Source organism: Halichoerus grypus, chromosome 5 (genome assembly GCF_964656455.1).
Source record: "Halichoerus grypus chromosome 5, mHalGry1.hap1.1, whole genome shotgun sequence".
NCBI lineage: Eukaryota > Metazoa > Chordata > Mammalia > Carnivora > Phocidae > Halichoerus > Halichoerus grypus.
In genome coordinates this window covers 87838091-87862324 of record NC_135716.1, presented here as the reverse complement: position 1 = coordinate 87862324, position 24234 = coordinate 87838091, and the positions used below count along the sequence as shown (strand labels likewise).

Below are 24234 nucleotides of genomic sequence, written 5' to 3'. Positions count from 1 at the left end.
CACTGGCTTTTTATGCAATATGTATTTCTTCCTGTATCCTATATTATAGGGGTGGAGGAGAAACCTGACTCCAGCTGGTCCAATGTGGCACTCCCAGCTGTGACTCGGGTTCTCATCTAGATTTTGTCGTGGGGGCACTTTCTCCTCAGCTTTAACACTTCTTATTCACATGGAGAAGTTGAGGGTTACGTGTACTCCTAGGTCAGATTTCCTGAAAGACCCCGGAGGAGAATCCTTGTGCAAGTGACTCATTAAGACAATGCTCCTGGGAGAACGAGGCCTTGGTTGGGGAAGCAGGGAAGGAAGGCAGAGGCCAAGAAATTATGTGATTTCCCGAAAAGTTCCACTTGCTTGGCGACATGTGTAAATGATGCCGCTCTGCTGAGGAGGGCCAGATGCAACCAGGTGATGAAGATGGGAGGGCCTGCGGGCCACTGCTTTCTGAGGAAGGGGGCTCAAAGGCAGGGAGGCAGTCCCATGGGAAACAGAGGTAAGACCAGACAGAGGTAGCACCAGCTGTGAGAGTGACCAATTGAGGAAGAGAACAAGGAGTGTGTGTGTTTGGGGGTGGGAGGAGGTAGAATCAGAAGGAGAGCAATAGGAATCCATGCCCCAGAGCCACTTATGTGTGATTACCTCTGTGCCCTAAGCTTGAAGGCCACGGAATGTGCTTGCGAGTCTCCACTTGCCGAACTGCAGTTTCCTCTTGATAATCTTCTGTTTCATGGCACCGAGGGCTTTCATGGGGCCACAGACGTGACACCCACACTGGCTGTCCCTCGAGCCCTCTGTAGCATCACCGTCCAGCTTGGGAGGGTCTTCATGCAGATGAAAGCTTCCAAACCCAGCTCTGACAAGAAAAGCACATCAACAGGATGCACTGTTATTCATGATCTTTCTGAGCCTCCACCTGCACTGATGCCAAAGAAGGACAGTGGGCAGAATGAGAAAGGCCATCCGACAGGTCACAGGTGAGGGGAAGCCAGTGGACACACTTTGATTATTTCCTGTTTTCTTCTTCTCTCTCACACTACCCTGTAAGGATAAGAGTACCAGGAGGCCAATGTGCTCACAATCGACAAAAGTGAAATCAAGAGAAACAGAATTGGTAAAGAGAAGTAGTTCCGGGGAAGAGAAGACAAAAGCAAGGAAATCATGCTGGAAAGAGGCTGTACTATTGGAGGGAAGAGATTGTAGAGATCAGCCAAAGTCAAAGTTGAAGGGAAGCCTTTGGGGAGCAACCAGGGAAGAGAAAGCTGGGGAATTTACACAACACGCCTCAACATGTGGTACATTTCATATATGAACACTATGTATAATATACGTCATGTATGTGACATAAGATATAAAGGTGTGTGTATGTACGTATGTATCTAATTAAGAAAATGATTAAATAGGGATTTGGGGGACATGGAACATGACATTCTAACCCCCTTTCTGGTCAATTGACATTGGAAAAAATACACAAATTCAAGAAGAATGAGAAAAGCAGTGGCAAGAAACAGGTGACCTGTTCAACACCACGGAAGGATTTCAGGGGGAGCAGGTAGGAACAAAACAGTAAAACCACCTGCCACAGTGTGATAGTTTGTATTCACCCCCAGTTCATGGGTTGAAACCTAATCCCCAATGTGATGGTATTGTGGCGTGAGCCTTTAGGAGGCAGATCCTCACCAGGCCCCGAATGTGCACCTGTTTGATTTGGATCTATAGCGCCTGCAGAACTGTGAGCTATCGATTTCTGTTGTTGACAAGTCAGCCTGTCTGTGGCGTTTCTGTTATACTCGCCGGAATGGACAAAGAACCTGGCATGGAGCCTGGTTTTCTGCTCAGGCCTCTGTGGAAGGTGAGTCACAGAGAGAGGGACTGAGCCAGCGGGGTGAGTCGGGGCCAAGACCGTGGGCACTGAGGAGAAGTGACAGAGAGGCTCAAGGGGGAAGACAGTAAGTAGGTCACGTTCAAAGGCCCTTGTTGGGGCTGCGCATCCCCGAACACTCACTGAGCTCTTTCTCTGGGGCCTCTCCCTGGTGCCACCGTGCTGCTGCTTATGTCACCGCCACGTGGGAACAGCGCTTCCTCATTTCTCAGGTTGTTTGGCGCCTGACAGAGTAGCCCCAGACCACCCCAGGTTCCAGGAAGGGACACTGAGTGCGGGAGGGTAAGGAAGACACGACCCAGGGGAGGGTGGAAAATCTCAGACGTCAGGAAATCTGAGCAGAGGTGGATCCTGATGAGCAGGAAGCTGGGAACGAGGCCCCAGAGATGAGGGGAGAAGACGAACTAGACGGAGGATCAGAGGAGAGAGTGACGCGTGCACTTTATGTAAGAAAGTGGCCCCTTATTTCTTTAGAAAAGGGAAAAAACAAAAATAAGCGGGAGACCAGTATTTCCATTGTGACTGTGAGTGCCAAACAGGGAAGATGGGCTTGGAGATGCTGAAGGAGAGAAAACCGGGCACACGAGCCTTCCTGAGAAAGCCACGGGGATGGGGTCCGGGGAAGTGGGGCCAGTAGGAACCGACCACCCCGCATGAAACAAGCCCTGACACCATTTTCCAAGTGTTAAAGCACCACAGAGGCCCAAGAATTAGACATGACAAATTCATAGATGTTATCAAGCAATTGTTGTTGAATCAGGCCCCCTAGAAAAGATGTGATTTCATGCTCCCAGCATTGATGGAACGGAGATACCATTTTCAGCGGTTCCGAAGAGGGGACTGAGGGGACAATATGTAAGAAGATGACTACGTTGGCCAGTTAAACAGCCAGGAAGTCGCAAGCCCAGGACCTGGGGCAGAGCTGCTACTAAACACAGGCTTTTGCTCACCTCACTGTATTGGAGCATCGTGGGGTTCGACCTCACCCCAATGGGGCCTCCAGCCAGGGGTCGGTGATGACCAATGTGGGGACCAGAACTTCCTACTCCCCTCCCCACTCACCTTGGAAGAGCGGCCATTGGTTCCCAGAACCCATCTTGGCATCCAGGCTCCCGAGGGTGCAGGAGAGGCTGAGCCTGGCTCTGTTGTCACCACAATCCAACTGCTGGTCCAGCTGCGGTGTCAGAATATTGGCCACCTGGGTGCTTGGCTGTGTCTGTGCTCCTGAAGTTTGCACCTCTGCTCTTTGGAAAGTCCAGTTTCCACTTCATGGCCCTTGGTGACAGGGAGCCTGCATCGGAGCTGAAGCAAGAAGAGATTTCAATGAGCTGAATCCCCGGGCTCCTTAGCTGAGCACTCCCAGACCACCCATGTCTGATGTCCCCGCCTGTCTGTGAGACCACCCTGCGAGCAGACACAAAAGCAGACACCATGTGTATGAAGGAGATGTCACCGTTATGTCCCAGCCTGGGGCTGCTGGGATGGCAGGTGCCCAGCCTGCAAAGTCCCTGAGGTGAAAATCCCCCCGTTGACCCCACAGGGCCTTTGGATGGGCACACGAGCTCATGCCTATCATTCTGTTAGTAGTAACCTTGGTCCCACAGCCTAGAGAGAAGGTCCTAGAGAGGCCTCAGGCCATGGGGAGGAGTTGCCGGTGTGTACCCGAAACAAAAAGAACAGGGGAAGAAGTTCGGCCTCGATGCTTCAGGTACCACTGAAGAAGGGAGTTGCAAAGGGTACCTCTAGATGCTTCAGGTACCACTAGAGAAGGGACCATGGACAAAGTTATGGGAACTTTTCACAGCTCTGGAGCCTTTTGAAGTTTCTCATCTGCAATATTTGATTCCCTTCCCCCATCCACACATCTATATTCGATATATTCTATTGCCATTGGGGGAGGCGCCAACAGCTTTAAGTAATGTAGCAGGGGTCTGAGTCCGTTTGGAAACTTCCAGAACAGAGGTGCTACAGGATCAGACTTGTGGGTCTTCAGGAAGGGCATACAGCGCCCAGTCCTTGCATCACACACCCCTCAGTGAGGTCTGGGCCGCAGTCCCTAATCAAACATGCTCAGATTGCTACTGTGAAGGGAGTCCGTGATCTCAGAAAGGGGGCTAACCAGAGACTTGCCACAGCCTCTCGCCAGAGCAGGTCAGCCTCAGGGAGGCTGTGGCACCTCCCTGCCGTGGGCCCTGGTCCCCTGTGTGCATCTCATTCTCACCAGTCTGTTCATCTGTCACTACAAACGGTGTCCAAGAATCTGTGACTGATTAGTCTCCCTGGCAGCACCCTGTATCTCCTCTCACCATGGATTCTCCCACCTTCTATCTGCTCTTTTCGGCTGCCCTGTCAATGCTTCCAAGTCCTGTCTTCCCACAAGCCCACCGTGCTGGTGAACACTCACTGCCCTCTCTGCTGCACACAGTCCACTCCTCACCCTGCCTCTGGTGTCCCTCGATCTTATGGTCCCTCTCTGTCCTCCAGCATCACTTCTCCCAGCCCCATGCCAGGTGTCTCCCCAGCTCCCAGGTCTTCTGCCACAAACATGTCTCTCGGATCGGTGGGCCCTCCATCATTCCTCGAGGCACAGTGTACTAGCCATTCATAATTTAGGACATGTCATAAGATTTTATGATACTTCCTACTGGGGGAAAGGCTCAATCCTCTGCAATTAGCACATCTGGTTGGGGAAGGAGTTGTCAAAACCAGGTTCCCCATTCTCAAATGTTATCTTGAATGAAGGTCTAAATGTGTTTAAAGTTATCACTCCTAATTTCCTCATGTTCTTTTATGGCTCTTTTCTCAACTGCCAGGCTTCATTTAATCTACTCATACAATATGCTTTGCACATGCAGAAGAAAAGGGAAAATATTTTATCAAACTCTGAAGGACTGCCCACTATTTTTAGTTTGGCTGGTGGGGAAAAGCCCTAGATCAAAGATGAGGTTGGCATTTCGGGTGAGACTGGCCTGTTTCTACAGGGTTTCTCCCTGTGCAGGGAGGATGGGCCGGGTAGCCCTCCTGCGACCCTGCTGCTGGAATCACAGCCTGTGCACACTGTTCACACGCTGCCGTCGGAACCCGCACCTGGACAGACAGTGTATAATGTAGACGCTGCATTCACTCATCTCGGCCCATCCACGTGGGTGAATTATGCCCCCCTGGTCCAGGGTGAATGGAAGGCCATATCACACACACCTGCCTTCTGAGACATGTGTCTGAACCTTTCTCATCCCTGCCCCGATGGGAACCCACACCTGGCCGTCAGCATCTCTGAGAGAACTGTGCAGCCTTACAAGGGTGCCAGGCAGCCAAGTGAGGAGCCTCCATGGGCCCCCTGGTGGCAACAGAAAAGGCCCGGGACCCCTCAGCCCTGATTGCTTTTGGATGGAGAGCCTCTTGGAGACATTGATCTCCTGGAGGGGCTGGATGAGCCGCTGGCTCTGCTCACACCACAGACTGACTCACAGGGTAGGAATTGGCGGATATGTGGCTGGGTCACAGGGGTCTTTCAGGCATTCTTGCAACATTTTTGTTTACATTTACAACTGTTTCAAATAATTTGGTACAAAAGCAGAGATGAAAGGGTGAACCCCATCCCCACTTACTCCCTGACAGGACTGAGTTGTGAGCAATGACAGTCTGATCTGGTGAGTCTGACGTCCCACTCCCCACTGGCCAGGGGTCTTGGGCAAGTGACGTGACTTTGATGAGGTTCAGCACCCTCAGCTGTCACAGGAGATTCTGCGTGGACTGGAGAGTGTCCCTGTGAGGACCCAATGCTTCCAGCATAATAGAGCTGCTGCTGAGCGGGCACGGGAAGGGGCATGGTAGACAACAAAAGCAAAATAACTGTGTGTTTCATTTCTGCTTCCTGAGTTGCTATAATCCTGAGGAAGCCTTTGCTTCTTTGCCCCTCGGGGAGGGATGGGAAACAGGGGAGAAGGTGGTCCTAGTGTGGAAAGACTGTTACTGACCAAATAAGGTTGAGGGACAAAATCTTCCATGGCCAATTTCACTATACAACATTGACATGGTAAGGAACATCATATACTCCTTGTTGCTCCTACAAGGTGATTTGATGAGCAAAGAAAGTCTCCTAACAATGCAAATGCTTCTCCAAGAAGGGAAGGCCGAAAAATAACCTGAGTGGGAAGAAATGGGAAATTGGGTTTTAGCCTGCACTCCTGTGCGAGTGTGGCCCCAAGGGGGTCTTGCTCAGCAGGCAGCATTTTCTGAAGAATCTGGAGAGGGGAACAACTCTGCTTTGCTCCTGAATGAGGCCATACCCATGTCAGGTGCACAGGCCATTGATCATTTACAGGACTTACGCCACTGAGCAGACACGTGACTGAAAGCATATCCACACAGGGGAAAAAAATCACTGACGCTGCAGAAAGGGTGAAAAGCACGCCATCCGTGGAGGATGGAAAACCAGGGCTAGAGCTTTGGCTTCACTGAAACCATGCTGTACAGGCAGGACTCGATGCTCAGGATCTTCCATCTAAATGCTCCAGAGGAACGTAGTCACCCCAGGAGCAAAAACTTTGAAATCAGCAACAATATCACAGATGCTACAAATATGGAGCTGACTGGAAACCTGTGCGGAGAGCCAGAGAGTTTGCAGGAAGCACACAGGAACTACAATTGGCAATAAAATTTCATGGGCAGCACAAGATTCTTCTGGAAAGAAATAAAAAGAGGCCTGTTACCCAGATGTCTCCAGGTGAGATAGTGGTGCCTGAGTTTTTTGCCCTTTTCCCTCCATTTCTCCTCTCTAACCTGACTTGGTACCAACAGACTGCACTTGTGAGGGGGCCAGGTGACAGAAGGTAGTCTGCGACAGAAGGAAAGGAAATTTGATCCACAAGATACCTTTTTTTTTTTAAGTAGTCTCCACAACCAGTGTGGAGCTTAACCTGGGGCTTGATCTCACAACCCTGAGATGAAGATCTGAGTGGATATCAAGAGCTGGATGCATAACCAAATGAACCACCTGGGAGTCCCAATGTTTTCAAAATTAAATCCAAGAGCAGAGTTCAAACCAGTTTGAGCCTACTGGGCCTGTTGCCACGGGTGCATGTCTCAGGCTATTTAGGTTGTTGGATACAGAAAAGACAGGCTTCCTGGGAGCCCCAGGAACTTTGTGCCCCTCACATGGGAGTACTTACCATCTACATCCAGACCCAAGAAGGTTTCCAGCTTATCAATTATGGATGAGGCACTTGTATACGGCCTCCAGGTGTCTGGCAGGTCATGGCCAACTGAAGAAGTCAAATAACATTCGTCCAGTGAGTCCTGTGGGACATCATTCTCTTCTGCCACTGGCAGCTCCCTGGGGAACCTGGTGTTACAGGGAGGACAGGAAATGCAACGAGAAGGTTGAGTCAACATGGAGTCCCAGCTGGTTTTGTTGGCAGGGAGGAGGGACTGGTCACAGGAAACCAATGGGAAGTCCCCATCAAGAGAGATGAACCATTCTGCCTCTATCTGGGGCCGGAGTGTGGCTGCAGTGGGGATAGATCAGGGAGGCAGGGAGAGAGTGAGAGCAGGAGGTGATCAGAGCATGGCCAGAATGGGAGCTTAAGGGAAGGAGTCTGAACCACCCTGTGCACAAGAGTCACAACACACAGAACACTCAGAAAACAATAAAACCAGCATCACACTGTTGCATACATTTTGTTGAAATTTACAGAAATCACCAAGACAACCCCAGACTGGCAGCATTGTAGATTCCTAGAAAGCTCGTGTGTCCAATGCCTACTTGTCTAAATACTGAGACGTGAATTTTTTTTTCCTAAACACTTTCCTTGCCATGAATTCCTGCCAACATCATAATGTGAAACCAGCAGCGACAGATGGGCATTTTGGATTGATCCAATACGAAGAGTTCCTGTGATTGCTTAGGATACCTGCATCGATGGACTAAAGGTTCCTACATTTGGGAGGGATTAAGAAAGGGGCCTATAGAAGTACCACAGTGAAACAGAGAACATTGCTAACGGACCATGTTGTGGGTGGCTGAATGGGTAAAATAGGTACATTTAGCACTTTCTAGATTTGCCTAGATCTGAGATCGCCATTGAATTAAAGCCCATGATTCTTCAGAGTTACCTGGGGCATATCCGGTCTTGGTCTTCCTCCAAAAGATCATTATGATTTTCTACAAACAAATACACACAGGGCCAGTCACATTAAACAGAACAACATTTGTACATTAAAATTAAGTATGCGATACAACTAGTGCACGGGCATAATTATCCTTAGTGGGGCAGCAGGATATTGTGAGAGAAATTGTCCAGGAGCCCTCAGGTAGTGTCTTGGGATTGTGCCTTGGTTTGCTTTCCTAAACCATCGGGCATGAGCTCCCTGAGGTGATAGAGCCACAGCTCAAGAGTCCGTGTACAGAGTGAAACATCTGTTTTACCACAGATTCTGGGGAACAGCTTACCTGCATTCTAAAAACGTACTGCAACCTTCTCTCATTACCTTATCCGATGAGATGCTCTAGGTGTGAGGGTTTAAGGGAATTTAGACACAAAGACCAGACTGGTGGATGGAATCTGCAAACCCTCACATCAAAAGGAATCTTTTGTGTACAATCCTTTGTGACATATGAGCCATGCATGGGGAGGGGCAAGGCCCAGGCTCAGCTTTGCTTCGGGGAAACATACAAGCAAGCTGATGGTAGAGGTGTTGATGTCCTGATACTCCAGTGATGACTCAGTCGAGACAGCCAACACGGAGGACACAGACACTGGGGATCAGTGCAGTCAAAGCAAGGAAACGACAAATCCAAAGATACAGGTAAGGCTGACAACATCTTTGGACAGGCACAAATATTCAAGGGACATTATTCGGGTATGAAAATGAGAGCATCGCAGATGAGGAGACACATTTAAAGGAAATTAGGAACAAAGACACACACCTCTGCATGTGCAGCAAAAGTGAGTGTGAGCTTGTCACATCTGCCTTGACTCCAATGTCCTAACTTCTGTCAGGAGCCAGAAGCATGGCCTGAGATGAGGAACCAAGGGCAGGTCCCTGACTCACCTGATGTCTATGCTGAAAAGTCTATCCTAGAGCCTGACTCAGATCCCTATGTCTACCGGGCTTCTACACAGCAATGACACATCTCAGCGGAACCAGAGGTTGGGATACCAAAAATAGTGGGTCAACTTGGGAGTCCTGTTGGAGCTTTATCACCTTGACAATGGAGGACTCACTAGCTACTTCCAGAGGACAACAGATGTCCAGATCTTGGAATGAGTTGATGTCAGCCCTCCTAGAAGTCCCGTGGGGGTCAGACAGGTCAGGAAGTGCTGAGGAAGTCAAATAGCATTCATCCAGTGAGTCCCATGGGGCATCCTGCTCTTCCACCACTGGCAGCTCCCTGCTGAACCTGGTAGGGTGGGGAGATCTGAACATTAAGACAAGAAAAGTAGACACCCCAGCATCCTAATGGTTTTGATGGGTGGTGGCGAATTACACTCATAACAAAGGGACACACCCATTATTGACAGCAAAACCTATCCTCCTGCTTCAGGGGGCAGAGTGTGGCTGCTGTGGGGGCAGTAGAGACAGAGAAGAGAAGGTGCCCAGGGCAGTGGCCACAGAACTAAGCTTCTGTGCAACAAACTGAACTATTGTGGAATGGAAGTTTTGACTCACAACATGCATGGAGAATCCTAAAGTTGGCTTCAACACTTTTACATAAATTTTATTGACAAAGTGAACCCGGGCGTTAAAAGGCATCTTCAAAATGGAGAGATCTTGTGTCTTCAATGCCTCTTTCTCTAACTATTGTGACATGATGTGAATTTTATCCTAGATATTCTTTGGCTATAATATATCCTCAATGTGGTAAGACCAAAGAGGGAGAGGCAGATATGCCTCTCACTCTGGTTTTACAAAAAGAGAGAAGAGGGGAATGCAGAGAATCCCAGTGACTGATTAATTCACCAAGTTCAACTAACTGCAGGTTATTGAAATGGAGGGGTCAATAAAAGGAACTTAACCATGTTACACAATGAAGACACACATCATGGTTAAAACAGATATTTTGTGATTGGAGAATGGATGAAATAAGTATGTTCGGCAATTTCTATTTTTTCCTTGAAATGCAGTCCTTCAGTTTAAGCACTGAAATAACAACCCATGATTCTTCAGAGTTACCTGGGGCATATCTGGTCCTGGTCTTCTTCCTCCTCCTGATGGAATTGATTTTCTGTAAATATATACAGACAGGGCAGGTCATTAAGGAGATCCTTCTTGGTACGTTAATAATCCAGTGTCTAATGCTACCCACGCACTCAGATATGTTCAGTGTGAGGACAGGTTTAGTCAGAAGAATATTTCAGGGTGCCTCCGATATTGTCTTGTGATAACTGGCTTGATTTCCCAGCCTGAGGCATTTGGAAAAATTTACATTTTCTAGGAGATTAGCATCACAGTTTCCCCTGTCGTAAGTCTGTGCAAGCACTTTAACTTCTCTTTTTCACACCGATTCTGGGGAGCCAGCCTCCCTGCATTCTAAAAAGATTACTGCAACATTCAGCCTTCTCTCATCAGATAGCTGGTTGTTGAAGGCTTAGTGGAATTTGTACACTGAGACTGAACAGATGGAATGCAACTACAAACCCTCAAATTCAAGTGAGTCTTTGGTGCTACTCAGAACATTGGCCCAATTCATGTGGTGGGAGAATGCCAAGGCACAGCTCTGCTTCTGGAAACACAAACAAGCTATCAGTGGAGACACTTAGGGTGGGTTTTCAGACAACCGTTTAGGAAGACAAGCCAACCTAAAGGAGACAGAGAATGGGACTAAGAACAGCAAAACCAGTTAACCCTGGACAAGAATGCCAAGTGACTGCGGCAAGCATAGATTCTTAAGGGACCCAGCTCAGAGATGAAGCATAGAGCTTATTAAAGGTGAAAAGAGACATTTCATCCACATTAGGTCTGACAGACACCTTCTATGGTCATGTTGCTGAGGTGAGTTGAGTTTGTGGTGCCTGCCTTGGCCCAACAACGACCTGACAGAGAAGCCAAGGTGACATGGGCATGCCCTGGAGTAGGAAGAGAGCAAAGCTCCCTCACCACCTGATCTCTGTGCTTAAAACTCAATCGTAGAACCCAGTTCAGATCAGTATGTCTCTACAGGGCCTGCCCACAGGGATGACCTCTCTCGCACAGCAGAGGTCTGGGGTACAAAGAACAGGAGATCTTTGTGGGTGTCCAGGTGGAGCTTGATCACCTGGACAATGGAGTACTCACTGGTCACTTCCAGAGAGGAACAGACTTCTAGTTCCTCAGGTAGGAAGATGGCGGCGCTCCTGTAAGGCCAGCAGGAGTCAGACAGGTCGGGAAGAACTGAATATGTCAAGTAGTGTTCATCCTGAGAGTCCCTTGAGATGTCCTGCTCTACCACCTCTACCAGCTGTCTGCTGAGCCTGCAGGGTGGGGACAACTGAAGATTAACCTAAAGGGATCTGAAATCATATGTCCTGTCTGGCTTTGATGGAAGGCAGAAAGGAGTGGTCAAGAAAGCAAAGAGAGGGAGGACCCATTAAAGAGAGAAACAACTCTTGTTTTTGTGGGACAAGTTGTGTTTGTCACAGGGGCAGCAGATCGAAGGACAATAAGTGCTCAGTGCACAGGCCAAAGAGCAAGTTTGAGAAGAAAGAGACTGAATTATCTCTGTGCCGTCCAGTCATGACTCACAACATACAGAGTCCCAGAATGGTGGCTTTCCCCCTTCCATTCAAATGGCATTGAGATCTGCATGTAGTGGCCAAGCGCAGGCAGCTTTGGGGGCAGTCCACTGGCACAGAAATCTCATGCCAGGAAGACCTCTTTCTCTGAACATTGTGGCATGATAGAATATGTTTGTCTACTTGCTATGATATTTTCATGTTATGAACATGTCAACATGCGAAATCTAAAGGCAGAAAGCAGATGTGCATGTCTCTCTAAAGCACGCAGGAGAGAATGAGCAAGCACAGCGATCCCTGTGACATATTAGTTCCCCTGGGTCAGCTGACTGTGGGTTACTCAACTCGAGAAGTAATTAAGAAATGGGAAGCAATCCAAGTACAACAATGAAGACAGAGAACATTGTGAAAATGGATAATTTGTCATTGACCCAATGGATAATATAGTTCTCTTCAGCACTTTCTGCTTTTCCCTGGGTGCCACTTTTGAATTCACAGCCCCCAAGTATTCAGAATTACCTGGGGGCAGCTGACTCTTGTCCTTTCAGCCCCTCCTGATCAATTCGGTTTTCTGCAAATAATGAAGAAAAAGAGTTACAATAAGCAGATTCGCCTTCACAAATGCCCACTCCTATATCCTGCATAGCACAGGACAGAAATATAAGCACAGTAATAACAGGCAACTGTGAGAGTAATCATCCAGGAGGGCTTAGGTAGGGCCCTGTAAGCAATCACTGGGATTATTCTCTTGAGTCATTAAACAAATGTCCCTGATAAAACAGGCCATCATCACAGCATCCTAAATCTTGAGTCTATGCAGACGAACTGATTCTGTTTCCCAGAGATCCTGGGGAACTACCTGGCTACTTCCTAGAGGATTGCTGCAAATTCAGGCTTTTTCCATCTGAAATGCTGTGGTGAATGGTTTAGAGGAATAAGCCATTCAGATTAAACCAATGAATGGATTCTACACACCATCAAATCAGAATAATCTTCAAAGCTACAAAGAAACAGGGGCCATTCATGGGGTAGGGAAGTTTCAGGATCATGCCTTGCTCCAGAGAAACATACACTGTCCCATAGCAGTGGTCCAGTTCTGGTTCTCAGCTGACTTGGGATAAGACAAATGAAGAGATAGACCAAGTGAAGAGAGTGAACCAGGGGAGTGCCATCTCCAAAGATATAGAAAAGGCTGCCAACAGCCTTGGCAGGCATCGAAATTCAGGGGCATGGTTTAAGAATGGAAATTAGAGCCTTTCAAGAGAGGACAAGAGCTGAATTCAAAATTAGGAGGTCTGGCAGTGACCTCCTGTGCCTGGGCTGGAGAGGTGTATGAGTCTGGCAGGGTGTGAGGAACAAGGAATATGGACACTACCTGGGGGACCACGTGGAGTTATAGCCCCTTTGGAATGGGAGCATTTATAGGCCATATCCAGAACAGACCCGAATTCCTGTTCATCAAATAGGAATTTGCCATCATGGCAAGACTGGTCGCTGTCACACCCTTCTTGCAGAGTTGAAGGAGTCAAAAGACATTCATCCACTGTGTCCTGTAGGAATTCCTTCTTTTCAACTTCCTGGGGCTCCGTGCTATGCCGGGTGAGACAAGAATGATAGAAGATCAAACCAGGAGGATCAGACACCGTGGCTTCCTAGCTGGATTTGATGGGAGTTATAGCGAGTGGTCACAGAAAGCAATGTGGCTGTCCCCTTGGAGGGAAAAAACTATCTCCCTATATAAGGAGCAGAGTGTGGCCTCCTATATGAGAAGCAGTGGGAGACAGAGCAGCAGATACTCTGTGCACTGACCTCATAACCAGGTGATGGAGGAAGAGACTAAACCCTCCCTGTCATACTCACGTCAAAATTATGACTCCCAGCACACAGAGTGAATCAAAACAAGTGGCTTTAACCCTGCTGCATACGTTGCATTGACTTTTACATGCAGTGTCCAAGTGACTAAATTTCCTGAGGCCTTACTGACTCTCAGACATTCTGACTCCAAGGAACATTTTCTCAATATTTTGATAGGACATGCATTTATTCTTCAATTTCCTCTCTTGCTATCAAAAATCCTCCAACATGATGATGTCAAACAGGCACAAAGCTGATATGCATCTCACTTTGGTTTTAACCACACAGGAGACAACAGCTGATTACAGAAATCCCTGGGTTTGGTCAATTCATGTGTGTTCACTCTCTGTAGGTTATTCAACATGAGAGGGAGTAAGAAAGTGAGACCTACACAACTACCACATGAAAATAGATGACATGGTTAAAGGGCATAGTCTGCTATTGACTGAATGGATGGAATAGTTCTAGGCAGCACTTTCTCTTTATCCCTGGATGTGAGGTCTCCAGAGGTCACCAGGAAAATTCATAGTCCACAGTCTTCAGAGTTACCTGAGGCACGTTGGGTGTTGTCCATTTCCTTCCCCAAGATCATCTTGACTTTCTGAAAATAAGTTCCAAGACAGCAGGTCACACTAAGGAAATTACACTACCCATATTACCAACACAGTGACCACCCACACTGCAAGGACATTAAGTTTCTTAGGGCAAGACCCTAGTGTTCTGGCAGGGATATTCCAGGATGCCCAAGGTTAAGTCTTTTTTTTTTTTTTTTAATTTTTTTATTAGACAGAGAGAGAGTACAAGCAGGGAGAGCAGCAGAGGGAGAAGGAGAAGCAGGCTCCCCGCTGAGCAGGGAGGCTTATGTGGGGTTCGATCCCAGGACCCCAGGATCATGACCCGAACCAAAGGCAGATGCTTAACCGTCTGAGCCACCCAGGTACCCCCCAAATTAAGTCTTATGAGCAGTGCACAGGACTGCTCCCTGACCTGCTGTGGAAATTCACTTCCTTGTCCCCTACAAAGTATCCCAATATCCCCCTCCGATGGGAGTCTGTAAAAAGAGTTCCTAATATATTTTCCCCAGAGGTCCTGGGGAAGAGTCCAAGCACCTTCTTGAAGTGTTGCTGCAAAATGGGGTTATTCCATGAGATATCATGGTTCTTGGTGCTTCATGGGAATTAATACTTGAGACTAGACTAGACTAGAATCAGTTGTAGAAACCCTCAAATCAAAAAGAATCTTTGGTGTTCTACTGACACAAAAGCCATTTGTGGTCTGAGTGATGCCAGAGCCCGGCTTTGCTTCACAGGAACATACATACAAGGTAATGATACAGTTGTTTGCAGATGACCACTTGGCTAAGTTGAACCAACATAGAAAAGATAGTGCCTGGGACTGAGAGCAGTGGCACCAGGGAAAGCACCTTTCCTGATATGCAGGTATGGGAACCAACAACATTGGACAGGTCTAGGACCTCGAGAGATATTGATCCTAAAGAGAAAGTATCACTGCATGGAACAAAAGACATTTGATCCAAGTAGGGTATCTGACAACACTTTGTGGATGTCCTACTGAGGTGGGTAGAGTTTGTCGCCCCTGACATAGGTGCAATGGCCTGACACGGGGGCCAGGGTGGCAGAGGCATGGCCCCTGCCTAGGATGGTTGAAGGCTCCCTGACCCACCTGATGTCTGTGTTTCCAAATCCGTTATGTCCTGATTTAAAGCAATGTGTGTCTGTAACGCCTGTGTATAGAGATGACCTTCCTCAGTGTAGACAAAGTATGCAGAACAAACAACATGGACATTACCTGGGGGACCACATGGAGTTTCATCCCCTTGGGTGTGGGAGCATGCACAGGCTAAATCCAGAGCAGAGCCGAATTCCTGTTCATCTAATGGGAATTCGCCATCACTGTAGGACTGGTCGCTCTCACAACCTTCTTGCAGTGTTGAAGGAGTCAAAACACACTCATCCACTGTGTCCTGTAGGACTTCCTTCTTTTCAACTTCCTGCTGCTCCATGCTGTGCCGGGTAGGACAGGAATGATAGCAGATCAAACCAGGAGGATCAGACACTGTGGCTTCCTAGCTGGCTTTGATGGGAGTTATAGGGAGTGGTCACAAAAGGCAAAGGGCTGCCGGCTGGAGAGGGAACAAGCACTCCATCCTACAAGAGGCAGAGTGTGGCTGCCTGGTGCTGGGAGAGTAGCAGCAGCAGATCCTCAGAGCACCGGCCACAGAAGCACTGACCAGGAATGAGACTCCACCATCCCAGTAGGGTGCAGTCACAACATGAAGCACAGATGGAGACCAGACCAGGGGCAACCACCACGTGCCTGAGTCAGGGTGACTTTAACATAGATTGATCAAGTGCTTACAGCTCTGGAGTCCCTGCAGACCTTCTAGGCACCTTGGTATTAATAGTGTCACATGACACCCCAAGGTTTTGGTTTTTGGTTAGGTACTTCTCTTGGTGTTTAATTTTGCTAGTTGTCTGTTTTCCAATTCCTTGGTTAGTTACCTTCCTACCAAGGACCTTAGAGAACTGTATAGGAAGTACATATGCATCTCCTCTCGGTGTCCATTTACAGGAAAGAATGGGTATTTTGTACCCACGGGGAATCCTAAGGCTGGTGAATTCTTCTTGGTCTTACAACACCACAGAGACAACAGACAACCAAGCTAACAGGGTCATCCTTTGTGGACCATCTGCAGTTTTGCTTATCCTTGCATCTGACATCTGTGACTCTCCTGACCTCACTCACTCTACTTTCTGAGACCCTGTCCATTTTTACCCACACGTTATTGGTTCCTGAATATTCATTGTCACCTGGGAGTGAGGGTTTCTTGTTCTTCTTCATCCTCCTCATCCTCATAATTCTCTGCAAATAAATTCAGAAATGTCCCGTCAGCTATTTCCCATATCGGCACTCTAAACACAGTGGCTTCTATGGCCCTAGAGACCTAAGGGTCTATGCATGTCTAGGTACTCTACTGAGTTTAGGGCACTGTCTTTAAGAATTGCTGTGGCATGGATTTCTGATACATCAGGCAGTGTGTCTCTGATTCTGAGGATCAGCATCACTGAACCTGGGCAACAGGTTTTACTGTCTGTTGTTGTCCATATCAGGGGATGCTTGTCAGCTTGACTTCTGCAAACTGTGTCTCGCAGCGTGCCGCAGGTTCCGCCACGGCCACAGGCTCTCTGTGCATTCACAGCTCTCACATAGAGCCTCCTCCTTGCCCTCATGGCAGGACAACCACCCTGTCCCTCATCCCTCCACCAGGGACTTCCTGGGCCCCCGTGGGCTTCAGTGTTATCAAGGGGACATCTGTCTATGAAGTGTTCCAGTCTAAACAGCGCTCCCACCTCCAAGTCCTGCTGCATCAAGTACTCGTCCAACTCCACACGGTCAGGAGCTTTATTTTTTCCTGAAGTGCATTCATGAATTTTCCCTATCTCATCACTACAGTGTCAACAGGGTATTTGATATATTACAGATGAGGAGACCGATATGGAGAAAGTTAAACTCACTTTCTCACCCACAGTTAATACAGACTGCGCTGAGTCTGGGAACCCCCCACTTAGTGCAGGGATCCTTGCACACTAACAAGCATCCTCCTGTCACATTCTGCTTTCTGGGCTCAAACACCGGTGGAGGCTGCCTCCTGCCCCAAAGGCTGCATTCCCTCAGGGAGGAAGCAGACACATGGAGCACCATGACCTCCACCCTGTGCATTTCTCCTCTCTGTTACCACCTTCCAGTCCTGGTCCTCTCATGGCCCCACACGCGATGGGGAACCCAGGACAGCTGCTGCAAACAGCGTGAGGACAGGTGGGGAGTCTCTTGTGAGCCCAGGGCCTTGGGGCAGCTCAGGGCATCAGGGCCTGTGGCCGCCTTACCTGCGCTGAGCTTTCGGACAAGGCACTTGGCCAGCCTGCGCCCCTCAGCCAGTTGCTCTTGGAAGCCCTGCCCTTGGGGATGCTCAGGGTCATCATGGGTTAGGAGGTCCTCGAGGTGCTTATTGAGTAGTTGGGAAACGTCTTTCCCTTCCCGTAACTTCTGACACAAACGGGTCAGCTCTTTAGCCTGATCTTTAATTAGGATATGATATAGCCTAAGGTGGGACAGAGAGAAAATTTTAAAATGCAAAGAGTTGAACAAAGGATTATAAGGGCTTTCGTGGATATTTCTGGCAGAATTTCCCCAAAGGAGCCCTCGAAGCCGAATTCACACATGTGAGGTGACCTGCCTGTGGCAGAGAAAGAAGAAGGTAAATCAAGGTCTCCTCTGTATCAGACATGCTCCTGTGAGCCCCCACACATCCCTTGCATCTTTTCCTTCTGTAAACAGAGCCAGGGGTCCTCCTAAGCACACGCCAGAGACATGTCCCTTCAGCTGCTCAATTCGGGGACACCCATTTCCCTGGAAAACTACATATAGGGCAGCGTGCAGTGAAAGGACACAGTGCCAGACACAGAAGGGTGGACAGGACAGCTGGTGTGAACTGGTGAGCTCAGGAGAATGGCAGGGTCAAGAGGACAGCATTGTCTGAAAGAAAGGATGACAAGCTGTGGTCAGCCAGGTCGTGACTCTGTGAAAGGTAAGTGAGGTGGTGATCACACAACACTGAATGTGTTAAATGCCATGAATTATTCCCTTGAACTTGGTGACTTTGATATTTTTTTCAAAAGAGAGAATGAGGCTCTGAGTCATTGGAGTCCATCATTTACCAATCACTGTTGTCTTAGTTGTTTTAGAAACATTTGGGTCACGTGCCTGCCATGATGTTTCTGCCCTTTCCTGGCCCAGACTTGTTGCTGCCCCAAGTCAGAGATGCCCACAGCTTCCCTGCAGCCTCCCACACGGAGCCCTCCTTACCTGAGCTTCTCAGCCACCGTGTCTGCCCGCTTCCCCTTCTCAAACCGCACCTTCTCCCCCAGCACGGATTCAATGATGTCGGTGGACTCTTCACACTCTGAGAAACAGAGATGCCTGCCTCAGTGGAAAGCTGGACATGCTGCTGTGCTCGCTGCCTTCAAGGGACGAGGCAGGGTCCATCCCAGGACAAATGGAACCCCGGCCACCAGGCTCTGCGCTGGGAGCTCCACATCTCATTCCTCAGCCTCCCAACTCCAGGGCAGTCGATTACTCCCTGTTGCAGAGCCCAGGAAAGAACAGCCCCAAGGCACAGAGAGGAACTGGACACGGTGATGAACTGGTATTTGGTGGAGTCAGACTTCGGGTTCCCCTGATCATGGCCACTCTAGCAAGCCTTGCAGCCTCCTAAGTAAAACACTAAGCAGGGACATGACGTAAGCCCCCCAGGGCTACAGGACCGATGGGTCCCCTGAGCTGGGATTTCTATACTGAGCAAGTATCTCAAAGGTAAAAATTCATCCGGTTACACTTGTGGAAACCACAATGCATAAAACCAGAAGCACCTGAAAGGAATATGGCCAAATCCTAATACAGTTTGTGTTATGACAAGCAGTAGAATTATGAACAGAGTTACATGGTTCCATGCTCTGCTCTTAGAGCTTTACAAGAAATCACTCAGTATTCATTCTGACTCAGAGAAGTAGGTCCCACAACAGTAACAGTTTAACAAGGAGAAAACTGAGGCACAGGACAATGGGCGGCATGGATTTGAGTCCAGGAAAACTGGCGCAGGGCCCATGCTCTTCACCCCTGTGCTATGTTACCTCCACCTCAAGCCCTCGGGTGATATCTATTTGCATCATCTTCACAACTGGTTTCCCACAGTTATGTGATGATTTTCAGGAAAGTTGTAAACAAAACTTTGCTTGTCCTTCCCTGAAAGCTCATCATCTCTTCCCTTTCCTAAAGAGCAGGCCTCAGTTTTTACTTTTCTCTGCATCATTCGTTTTTAATTATACCTCCCCTTGTTGTATTGAAAGCAAATTGTGAGAAAATGACAAAAATTTGGGCTCAGAGTTGTCAGGATTCCTTCCTATCCCTCGGCTTTGCACGTGTCCCGTTCTCATGATTCCTTCTGTCACTGCAGGCCCCTCCTAATGAACAGGCTGCTGAGCTCCCCATTTCAGACTGCCTGTGGGGGAGGGCCTGCCCCACACCCTGCCTTGGGTGGTTCCCCGGGATGTGGTCTCCCCCACTCACCCTCACTCTCACTTGGCCACGTGTCTCCTGGCCCAGGCCTGGACCTGCTGGCCATCCTGCATCTCTGAAGGTCCCCAGCTCAGGGAGAGACAGAGGAGGTAGCACCGATTGTCTGACGTTCCCTGAAACACCCTCAACCTTACCACTGGGTATCAAATGGCCTCCGTGGACTCAGGAAGCAGAGCCCGTGCACGGGTTCCCTCTCACCAGGGGGGTCACTGTGTGGATGGCGTCACTCATGGATGCCACGGTTTCAGGGGGGAAAGGAGACCTCACTTCCATCTCCTTGAAAGCAGGTAGTGTCACCTGCTACCGTCCCCCCTCCCTGCCTCCGCGCCCACGTGTACCATCAGCATGTTTCCCCAGTGTAAGCATCTCGGTGCTTTACCAATGGGACCTCAGAGGAGTGGGACCTGAGAGAGTTCCTTAGTCCCTGACATCCAGCAGTGATGCAGGATCTGATACGGCACAGAGACCATCCTGAGAGGACCAGGCATTTCTGTGTCTGCACCAGGAAGCAATAACTGGGATGTTAACTCTAACCCCACCTGACATGTCACTGTTAACCTATTTGTCTTCAGTTTTCCCATCCTCAGTAAACTGAGGGTAAATACCCACTTCTACCTTTCCCAGATTGTGATCAGATGAAATTTATCGTGACATTGGAAATAGAGAAGACAGCATCTGGAGAGGTTTTTAGTTTCTCAGAAGGAATACAGACAGCCATCTCTTTGGAGACCATGACCTTGTAGGACTTACTGTATTTCTGCAGCTGGTTGGCCAGGGAGTAGGCAGTAGCTTCGGATATAAGGAATTTCTCCTTGAGGTCCCGGAAGTCCTGCTGGCTTTTTTCCAGCTGGGATTGAAGCTCCTGGTTGATTTCCAGGAGGCTGATTTCTGCCCCTGGATCAGACAGAGGGCCAAGAGGTGCTGCCATGGTGATGTGTGGCCGAAGAGGAAGAGCTGGGGACTGAGGAGAAGAAACCCAAACACATGATGGGTTAAAAACCAGTGAAATCAAGTAGGTTTAATCAGGCCTGAGGGGGTGAGGATACAGGAAGTCTTTGCTTACTGTTGGGAACTATTGGAACAACACCCCACAGCTCTTGAGAGTCGGTAACCACAAAAACAAGGTTCAAGATGCCAGAGCTGAGAGCCAAAGGCCCTGCCCGTAGCTCAGACTCCAACTGGAACCACAGAGGGAGCACTCAGAATGCCAGGTAACGGTCTGCACTTGAAATAACAGAATTGGAACGTCTGGGGTGTCATGGAACCTGGGGAGCTGCTGCCTTCCAGTTGCCGAGGCCATGTTGATACACAAGGCTGCCTGGTCCCCCTGAAGGTCCCCACTGATGGGGACCACCCCTCACTGGCCACTCTCCCTTGTTGTCTACCCTTGTGCTGATACCACAGTTCCCATCTCTTTCTAAAACATTATCTCAGCATAGTTCTGATTGTTCATTCTTGTGTGTGTATAAATCACCAAGGCAGAAATAGTTTCCCAAGTAGTTTTCTTTTTTGTTCATCTTTATTTATTTGAGAGAGAGACTGGGGGGATGGGTAGAGGGAGAGAGTGTGACAAGGCGCTCAATCTGACCATCCATGAGATCATGACCCTAGCCTAATCCAAGAGTCAGATGCTCAACCAACTGAACCACTCAGGCACCCCTCCCAACAGGTTTTCTTAAGGGCTGTCATGAACTCATCCCACTTGCCTTTAAGGTAAAACAGATCTTAAGGCGTTTCCAATAAGGGATAGATTCCAATGTCTTAGACTGTCATGATGGTCTTCCCTGTGTCTTTCTAGTGTTTTTTTTTTCCTCTGTCCATTAAAAACACAAGAGAAGCATGCTAGCCTTTAGTTATCTTTGTTTGCTTTGTATTTGACAAGCTTTTACATTTATTTGGATCTTCCTCCATTTACAATACATTCTTAGGATGTATGTAGTAAAGGAAACGTTCTTTAAAGCAAAAAAAAAAACAACCCCCCCCCCACACACACACAGAAGCCAAAACACAGGAGAAAAACCAATGTTAATTTATGCAATTAATTATGAAACTGTTTCCTGTTCCAACTCTCTCAGTATTCTTCTTCCTGCATCTCTGTGTTACGTAGGGTTCTTATCCCCTTACGTGGACATATATTTTCAATTTTTTTAGCTATATACCTAGGAGTGGAATTGCTACGTCATGTGTAACCCTATGTTTAACTTTTTGAGAAACTGCCAAACTATTTTCCAAAGCAAAGCAACTACACCATTTGACATTCCCACCAGGAAGGTGTAAGAATTCCATTTCTCTACAATCTTCCCAACGCATGTATTGTCTTTTTTTTTTTTAAGTCATACTAGTGGGGGGAAGTGGGATCACACTGTGCTTTAGATTTGTATTTTCCTAATGACTAATGATATTTTCATGTATTCGTTGTTGCATTGGTATTATCCTTTAGAGAAAGTTGACTCAAACTCTTTTTCCCATTTTTAAATTGGCTTTTTACTGCTTAGTTGTAAGGGTTTTTTTTTTTTATGTATTCTAGATAGCAGACCTCCATCAGATATACAATTTGCAAATATTTCTCCCATTCTATGGATTGTCTTTTCACTTCCTTGATAATGTCCTTTGAAACAAAAAGCTTTTAATTTTTGATGAAATCCAGTTTATCCATTTATTCTTGGGGTTGCTTGTCCATTTAAGAAACTGGCTTCTAGCCCCAAATCATGAAGATTTATAACTACATATTCCTCAAAACATGGCTTTTGAATGAGAGCTTTCCTGGGTTGTAATGGGTGGTGGATATTATTTAATAATGTCTCTTGTCTGTTGATTGATATTTCTCTCAATTGATACTCATGTGCCTGTTTTCCCTCCTATGGAGCATGCCATGGCCTGTAACAGAGATTTTGGAAATGGTATCTGTCGATATCCTAGCTTCGTTTCAGGGGAGAGTCCTGCTTATATAGTTGAGCTGGTCTTAACCTCACCCACAGTTTCACAAATTGCTCAGGGCCTTTAGAGGTGAGTAGTTGATTATCTTTCTGAGGAACACTTGTCCAGGAGTCCAGATCATTCTAGGTCTAGAATGGACTTTCTCAGACCCCTCCAGACCAAGAAGACTGCAGGGGTTGGACCTAGTCAAGATGTTCATCTCAGGTCTTAATGGAAAGTAGACATGCTTCAGGGTTTTGGGAAAGTTGTTCAATACAAATTGGTTCCTCTCCAATTTTCTATTATATATATGATTTCTTTCTAGAAAAGTTGAAAGCATATTTATTTTAGAACAACTTGTCTATTCCTTGCCAATTGTCTGTCTGTGCTTTTAAGAATGTATAAAGGAGAATTCAAGGTCAAATATATTCTTAGCAAAAAGTACAGTTCATGTACCCTTCTGGGTGATCATACCGAGTCCTATGAACTATCTTATTATTAAGATGCTATGCTTTTCCTGATGAGAAAAAAAAAAAAAACTCAGAAAAATTACAAAGCTTCCCAAGGCCACATATCTAGTGAAGAGAGGAGGGAGCCATTAGAAACCATTTCTGGGGGTAACATCCAACTCTTGATCTCAGTTCAGGTCTTGATCTTAGGGTCGTGAATTGGAGCCCTGTGTTGGGGTCCACTAAAAAAAAAAAAAAGGAAAGAAAGAAAGAAAGAAACCAATCTAGCAGATATCCTATTGGGCTTTCATATGCTTATTAATCATTTGGATATCTTCTTTTGGGATGGGCTTTTTAAAATATTTCTGCTCATTAATACACTAGGTTGTTTCTCATTTTCTTTGTGATTTATAAGAGTTCTTGATATACTTTGGATGAGTGTTTTGTCAGATACATATATTGAAAATAATCATTTCTGGTCTGTAGATGGCCTTTGCATTTTAATGAATGGATGCTAGGATCATGACCTGAGCCGAAAGCAGACACTTAACTGACTGAGCCACCCAGGCGTCCCTTCATATACATTTTAAAATTGGTTTGCCATTTTCTTCACAAATACCTACAGCAATCTTGATCAAAATAATGTTAATTTGTTATCCTAACAAAACTGAGGCTTGCAATCAACGAACATGCTACTTATTTCTCTGTTTACTAGTCTTCTTCAATTTCTCGCAGCAATAGTTTTTAGAGGTCTTGGGTCTGCTTCATTTTTATATATTCATAAGCATTTAATAATTTTGGATGTTACTCTCTATTGCATTTTACTGAATTTCATTTTCTCACTACTAATTGTCCCTGCGGAGAGATACAATAGATTGTGAAATCAACTTATTTAAGGTATAATTTAGGTACAATAGACTGCATGGGTTTTAAAGCATACAGTTAAATGCTATTGATAGATGTACACACTAATGAAACTTCTGCTACAGTCAAGACACAGGGCATTTCCACTACCTCACAACCTCCCTTGTGCCCCTTTGTGGTCCATCACTACCTCCAGCCTCAGACCCAGGGTACACGTGGGCGCGGAGGCAGGGAGGGGGGACGGTAGCAGGTGACACTACCTGCTTCTCCCTCTCCCTCTGCCGCCCCCCTGCTTGTGCTCTCTCGCTCTATCAAATAAAGAAATAAAATCTTAAAAAAAATAAATTCATCCATATTCCTACATGCACCAATACTTCATGACATTTTTATTGCTGGGTAGGATTTCAAG

General features: G+C 47.3%; 1 protein-coding gene across 1 annotated transcript; it reads right to left on the bottom strand.

Moving 5' to 3' along the window:
* Positions 1-645: 645 nt before the first annotated feature.
* On the bottom strand, positions 646-20524 carry LOC118534321 (NBPF family member NBPF6-like). Its single transcript, XM_078071769.1, has 15 exons — positions 20347-20524; positions 18328-18424; positions 17349-17563; positions 16275-16326; positions 15253-15467; positions 13993-14044; positions 13033-13179; positions 12565-12589; positions 12109-12227; positions 11070-11211; positions 8328-8383; positions 7048-7220; positions 3529-3637; positions 2939-3141; positions 646-848 (listed from the first exon to the last, which is right to left on the bottom strand). Exons 1-15 carry the CDS (start codon positions 20522-20524, stop codon positions 646-648), a joined length of 1986 nt encoding a protein of 661 aa, XP_077927895.1.
* Positions 20525-24234: the final 3710 nt, after the last annotated feature.

Coding starts and splice junctions, on each gene's coding strand:
- LOC118534321 (XM_078071769.1), bottom strand. CDS start 20,524: ATGGCAGCACCTCTTGGCCCTCTGTCTGATCCAGGGGCAGAAATCAGC. Junction 18,425..20,346: donor CAACCAGCTGCAGAAATACA/GTAAGTCCTACA, acceptor TCTGTTTCTCAG/AGTGTGAAGAGTCCACCGAC. Junction 849..2,938: donor CCAATGGCCGCTCTTCCAAG/GTGAGTGGGGAG, acceptor TTCTTGTCAGAG/CTGGGTTTGGAAGCTTTCAT.